Source organism: Onychostoma macrolepis, chromosome 14, assembly GCF_012432095.1.
Source record: "Onychostoma macrolepis isolate SWU-2019 chromosome 14, ASM1243209v1, whole genome shotgun sequence".
Taxonomy (NCBI): Eukaryota; Metazoa; Chordata; class Actinopteri; order Cypriniformes; family Cyprinidae; genus Onychostoma; species Onychostoma macrolepis.
Window position 1 is genome coordinate 12,272,471 of NC_081168.1, and position 6,686 is coordinate 12,279,156.

Consider the following 6,686-nt stretch of genomic DNA (forward strand, 5'->3'; position numbering starts at 1 on the left):
ATGCGCTCAAGCTCAAAATCATTTTTGCCAGGTTAAGAGTCGAGTACCAAAAAAGTAAGGGAATAGTTCATGTTTGGGGACATTTCTGAACAAATGTACTGGTTTCTCTATCACTGCTTAACTTTTAACAAGATCCCTCATCCTTTTAGACCTCTGTTCTGCCTCACATGCAGTACACCTTACAATTTGTAAAAAGCGAAGGGCACGCACTTTTCTCACACCTCAATGGTAAGAGAAATTGGCCAGGAACAATCATTCACACTGCTGCACAGCGGTCTGTCACCTCTCAGCTGTGTGTTCATGCTCACATCACTGAACCACTTGTGCTGCTGTCCCACAGTTTTGTTGCAAACCCTGGATTAAATCTGCCCCGCCATCTACCGCTCTGCATACTATTGTATGCTCTCTTTGTTTTCACAGTAGAGCTGCTGAGGTAGACAGACAAATATTTGTGGGAAAGGTGCAAGCACTGGTTTGTTGTGAGCAAAATGGGTGAATAACAATGTTGTATCAGAGTTGCTTGTTGAATCCTGATTAGCAGATTTTTAAAATAATCCAAAAAGTGGTTAAAATGAACTAAAATTGGTTATATATATATATATATATATATATATATATATATATATACAGTGGGGCAAAAAAGTATTTAGTCAGCCACCAATTGTGCAAGTTCTCCCACTTAAAAAGATGAGAGAGGCCTGTAATTTTCATCATAGGTATACCTCAACTATGAGAGACAAAATGAGGGAAAAAAAATCCAGAAAATCACATTGTAGGATTTTTAAAGAATTAATTGGTAAATTCCTCGGTGAAATATGTATTTGGTCACCTACAAACAAGCAAGATTTCTGGCTCTCACAGACCTGTAACAACTTCTTTAAGAGGCTCCTCTGTCCTCCACTCATTACCTGTATTAATGGCATCTGTTTGAACTCGTTATCAGTATAAAAGACACCTGTCCACAACCTCAAACAGTCCAACTCCAAACTCCACCATGGCCAAGACCAAAGAGCTGTCAAAGGACACCAGAAACAAAATTGTAGACCTGCACCAGGCTGGGAAGACTGAATCTGCAATAGGTAAGCAGCTTGGTGTGAAAAAATCAACTGTGGGAGCAATTATTAGAAAATGGAAGACATACAAGACCACTGATAATCTCCCTCGATCTGGGGCTCCACGCAAGATCTCACCCCGTGGGGTCAAAATAATCACAAGAACTGTGAGCAAAAATCCCAGAACTACACGGGGGGACCTAGTGAATGACCTGCAGAGAGCTGGGACCAAAGTAACAAAGGCTACCATCAGTAACACACTGCGCCGCCAGGGACTCAAATCCTGCAGTGCCAGACGTGTCCCCCTGCTTAAGCCAATACATGTCCGGGCCCATCTGAAGTTTGCTAGAGAGCATTTGGATGATCCAGAGGAGGATTGGGAGAATGTCATATGGTCAGATGAAACCAAAATAGAACTTTTTGGTAAAAACTCAAAGAATGCTGAGTTGCATCCAAAGAACACCATACCTACTGTGAAGCATGGGGTGGAAACATCATGCTTTGGGGCTGTTTTTCTGCAAAGGGACCAGGACGACTGATCCGTAAACGAAAGAATGAATGGGGCCATGTATCGTGAGATTTTGAGTGAAAACCTCCTTCCATCAGCAAGGGCATTGAAGATGAAACGTGGCTGGGTCTTTCAGCATGACAATGATCCCAAACACACCGCCTGGCAACGAAGGAGTGGCTTCGTAAGAAGCATTTCAAGGTCCTGGGTGGCCTAGCCAGTCTCCAGATCTCAACCCCATCGAAAAGTTGAAAGTCCGTGTTGCCCAGCGACAGCCCCAAAACATTACTGCTCTAGAGGAGATCTGCATGGAGGAATGGGCCAAAATACCAGCAACAGTGTGTGAAAACCTTGTGAAGACTTACAGAAAACGTTTGACCTCTGTCATTGCCAACAAAGGGTATATAACAAAGTATTGAGATGAAATTTTGTTATTGACCAAATACTTATTTTCCACCATAATTTGCAAATAAATTCTTTAAAAATCCTACAATGTGATTTTCTGGATTTGTTTTTCTCATTTTGTCTCTCATAGTTGAGGTATACCTATGATGAAAATTACAGGCCTCTCATCTTTTTAAGTGGGAGAACTTGCACAATTGGTGGCTGACTAAATACTTTTTTGCCCCACTGTATATATATATATATATATATATATATATATATATATATATATATATTTTTTTATAGAATATTATTATTAAAGGATTGTTTTACATTATTACAAAAGATTTCTATTTTAAATAACTATTCTGTTTTTAAACTTTCTATTCATCAATCAAGAATCCTGAAAAATGTATCACAATTTATATTAATATATTAAGCTGCATAACTTATTTTCAACATTGATAATAATAAGAAATATTTCTAGAGGAATAAGCTTATTAGAATGATTTCTGAAAGGTCGGGTGACACTAAAGAATGTAATGGCTGTTGAAAATTCAGCTCTGCTATCACATGAATAAATGAGATTTTAAAATATATTAAAATAGAAAGCAGTTTTAAAATTGTGTATGTTTTATATACATAATTGTGTGTGTATATATAATACACATATGTATATAAAATATACACAATTTTAAAAACTGCTTTCTATTTTAATATATTTTAAAATGCAGTAAATATATATATATATATATATATATATATATATATAGATATTTACTGCATTTTGGATCAAATACATGCAGCCTTGGTGAGCATAAGAGACTTCTCTCAAAAACATGAAAAATCTTACTTATCCTATTTGGTAGTTTATATTAAAAAAAAAATTATAAAAAATTATATATATATATATATATATATATATATATATATATATATATATATATATACATACATATTTATTAATATGTAAATATGCTAAGAAAAAATTGTATTACCTATATCTAATATATTAATTATAATTAATTACATTATATATTATCAGCACAACTACTTGTGTCAGTATTATATTATATTATATTATATTATGGTCACACTTTTTAAGGTCCAATTCTCGCTATTAATTAACTGTTGACTATGACTTTTGCCTCAAACTCCTAATTATTGCTTAGTAAGGTAGTTGTTAAGTTTAGGTATTAGGGATGTAGAATATGGCCATGCAGAATATGTGCTTTATAAGTACTAATAAATAGCCAATGTGCTAGCAATATGCATTCTAAAAAGCAAGTAGTTAATAGTGAGAATTGGTTCCTATACTAAAGTGTTACCTATATTATACTACACCATGTGTTAACATGTGAAATATTTATTAGAGTTGAAAATATTTATCATATAGAGACTGTGGAGCACTTGAGGTACAGTATTGCTGGGGACGATGGACATTATTCAGAAATATTTCAGATTCAGTCAGCCAATCAGAATCAAGTATTCAATAGGCGTGTGCAGTGAATCTATACAGTATATAACAAGCGTTTTGCTCAGTGGCCCCTGACCTCTGCATTAGTATTGCTGCTGAGAGCTGTGCTGGTGTGACTTTGGGGTCAGATTTGGCACACACTCCTGATTGGTGGAAATGGTGTACTTATGCCTGAAATTCGTGCCGAGCCCAGCATTGAAACCTGTGTACTGCTTCATTATTAATTAGACACAAAGTTTGAGCTGCGCAAACCCCTTTTGTTTTCAATCTCAGCATCTTTTATTTCTTTACAAATCCCACTGTTTGTGCCTTGACAGATGTCTTTATTTCACACAGTGCCAGATGCTCTTTCAAACTGTGCTCATCTCTTTTCTCGAGGTAATGTTTTTCCTATGTTTTCCCTGAGGTTATACTCTGTTCAGAACTTTCATTATGAAACCGAAAGATGTCTGTGAAAACAGATAGTGACGTTCTCATATTCATCTTCACTCAATCACCACACAGCTGACCTGTAGACTGCACAGACATGCTGAGACTGTTCTGAATCACTCTGCCTCCCAGTATGTCTTGTAAGTTCCTGCCGATATCTGCAGCCATGCTCGAGACCTGTCTACCTGCTAATCAGCCACCTGCTGGATTTCTACCCAGGTCTCTGCACGGCTCCTTTCACAGTCATTCTCGCCCCCTCACCTCAGAGTCGGACAGCTCAGCCCAAACAGCGCTCATCTCTGCCTCCATGTTCTGTCCGCTCTGAATCACCCACACAGTGTCTGCAGGTTGACACACTGAGCTAGTGAGTGCCATCGCTAAGGGATGTCATCTCCCGCCTGCAAGTCACACCACAGGCCCTTCAGAGACACTGAAGCCTTTCTGTGCTCGTGTGTACATGTAACATGTGACATACCGCAACATCTACAACATGTTCCTCTGCCAGTCACCCTGTCCCTGGCTGTCTCATGCACTCCTGCCTCACACCTTCACTAGTTGTACCTTTCGTTACATCATCATGACTCCCAGCACTTTTCCTGTAATTTCATCTAGAATGACTTCACTCCATCTTCTCTTTATCCCTCGCTCTGATTTTCGATGGAGTTCCCATCAGTGTCTCGCTCTCTCAGAGCAGATGCTCGTCGGCAGACCCAGGCTTTGGGATTATGCAAATTGAACTCCAGCCTGTTCACACCTGGATGCAATGGGGCATGAAACAGGGAGTGCACTCGCTGCAAAACTTTTCACTTTTTTAATTCAGACAGAAAGAGGGAGAGTAGAAAATCGTTTTCCTTTTTTAACAGTTTCTGTTTAGCTTCTTTAAATTGTTGGATGTTTTTCTTTTTTAAAAAAAAGCTATCATATGATTTAAATAGCACTGAGATTCTCTTCATCTTTCAAATTCTTCAAAATCTTGCTTTTTTGTGTATTAATAAAATATAGAGTCAAAACCCTTACTGTGAGCTAATGGGTTTTGTGCTGTTAGATATTGTTTATGTGGTTTCTTATGCACTCCAGGCTATAAAAAATATCATAAAATATTTTTTTCTGCTAAACAAAATGGATCAAACATAATGAATATATATATGTATATATATATATACAATTTGTATTTATTTATTTTACAAAGAACTTATTTCAGCAGCTTTCATCTTTCCTTTCAAAAATGCTGCATAGGATTTTTGAATTTGCTTGAATTGGGAGAGGAGCATTGCATTTTAATTTTTTTTTAATGACCACATTTCCATAGACTGACTGTTCTCTGTGTTAAGAAAGTTTTAATTCACAAGACTTTATTTTGAAAAGATAGTTTAAGCTTCAACTCAAGTTTCCAGATACAACAGAGAGTTAGTTTACAGTTCAAGTAGAGTGATGCATTTATTTATTTATTTTTTGCATGTTTGACCCGAAATCTCTCCCAACAGTTAGTCTTAAGAAAAGAAGAAAATAAATCAATATGGCATTTCTCACAGTATACACTGTGCAAAGAACCACACAACAAATGCATGCATGCTATGAAAAACCACTGCTTGTCTTACCTGATAAAGCCCCCTTGGAAAAAGAAAAAAGACAAGATGTATAAAATCCTTATGACCTGAGGGAGCATTCTCTTGCTCAGTCTCTCTCTCTCTCAGACCGTTTGAAGAACTTATAGTTTAAGTTTACAGAATTACCAAATCCAAAGAGGAGCAGGTAAAACTCGACAGGAATGCATTGTCTTGCAGAGTGATCCGAGCCTGTCTGTGAAGAAACTTCTTCTGCCTTCTTCCCTGCTCACTTCTGCCGGCTGGAAAATCCTCCACAGTGGCCCCCCACCCTCAGATGTCAGGGAGAATAGGTGAGAGAGCAAGCATGTCTGTGTGTCTGGGTTTGTGTTTTGAAGAGACTATGTGCTTTTCCCTTTCTTTCTCGCTCTTTTTTATGGCCAGCTGCTCGCTCCAGGAATTATAATGGAGAGGATTTAAAGGGCCAGCAGCGCATTTGAAGGCAGGGAGATGGCGTGCGGTGAGCCCACTGAGAAACGGAGCAGAAAGAGGAGGATCTAAGAGATCAGGGAGGATGGAGGTTTTTTCTGGCTTTGTTTATGTTGGTTATTTTCTCACTCTCTCTCTCTCTCTGTCTCAATGTGGAGGACTAACCACTTTAAGGCTTTGCTTCAGTGCACAGATGTGTGTGTATGTGTGTGTGTGTGTGTGTGTGTGTGTGTGTGTGTACTTGAAGGAATGAAGGAGATCCAAAAACATGAGAGCAAGAGATGTGCTTATAACATATGCTAGCTTTCATATTAATATTTTAAGCTGGCTTATAATGGTAAATACCATGTACCTTAAAGGGATAATGGAGAGTAGCTTACAGTATGTACATTATATTCATGACACCTGCTCTAATTAAAGCACTTCAATATATAAAACAATTTAAAATTTAAGCAGTGTATTGTTTGTTCCTCTAGCATTACAAACAAGAATAAAATATGTAGATATTTTAAGTAAAAGTATTTTTAATGAAATTATAAATACATTTGATTAAATTACATTTTAATTAAATCTGAATAGTTCAGACCAGCACCAAACCTGTATAAACCATCTCAGACCAGCATGGAAATTCCATTCAGCAGGGTGCTGAAGAAAAACATTTTTTGAAAGGGGCTGTTTTTGCCTTTGTAAACTCGAGATGAAAAGGCACCACATGAGAAATTTCATTCTGAATGAAAAATTACTTGTGGCTCCTGACCATCAAATTACCTCAGCTGGAGTCATTCATCTTCTCAGCGGATGAC

General features: G+C 37.4%; 1 protein-coding gene and 1 long non-coding RNA gene across 3 annotated transcripts in view; one reads left to right on the top strand and one right to left on the bottom strand.

The window, feature by feature from the left end:
- glra4a (glycine receptor, alpha 4a) overlaps nt 1-5,636 on the bottom strand; it is a 41,701-nt gene extending 36,065 nt beyond the window's left edge. For both annotated transcript variants that reach the window (XM_058798902.1, XM_058798903.1), the window contains exon 1: nt 5,449-5,636. In XM_058798902.1, the coding sequence (XP_058654885.1) occupies nt 5,449-5,516 (68 nt within the window). In that variant the 5' untranslated portion in view covers nt 5,517-5,636. The remainder of the gene's footprint in view (nt 1-5,448) is intronic.
- LOC131553917 (uncharacterized) overlaps nt 1-5,725 on the top strand; it is a 34,750-nt gene extending 29,025 nt beyond the window's left edge. Inside the window, exon 4 of the long non-coding RNA XR_009274293.1 lies at nt 5,635-5,725. This is a non-coding gene — a long non-coding RNA (uncharacterized LOC131553917). The remainder of the gene's footprint in view (nt 1-5,634) is intronic.
- Nucleotides 5,726-6,686: the final 961 nt, after the last annotated feature.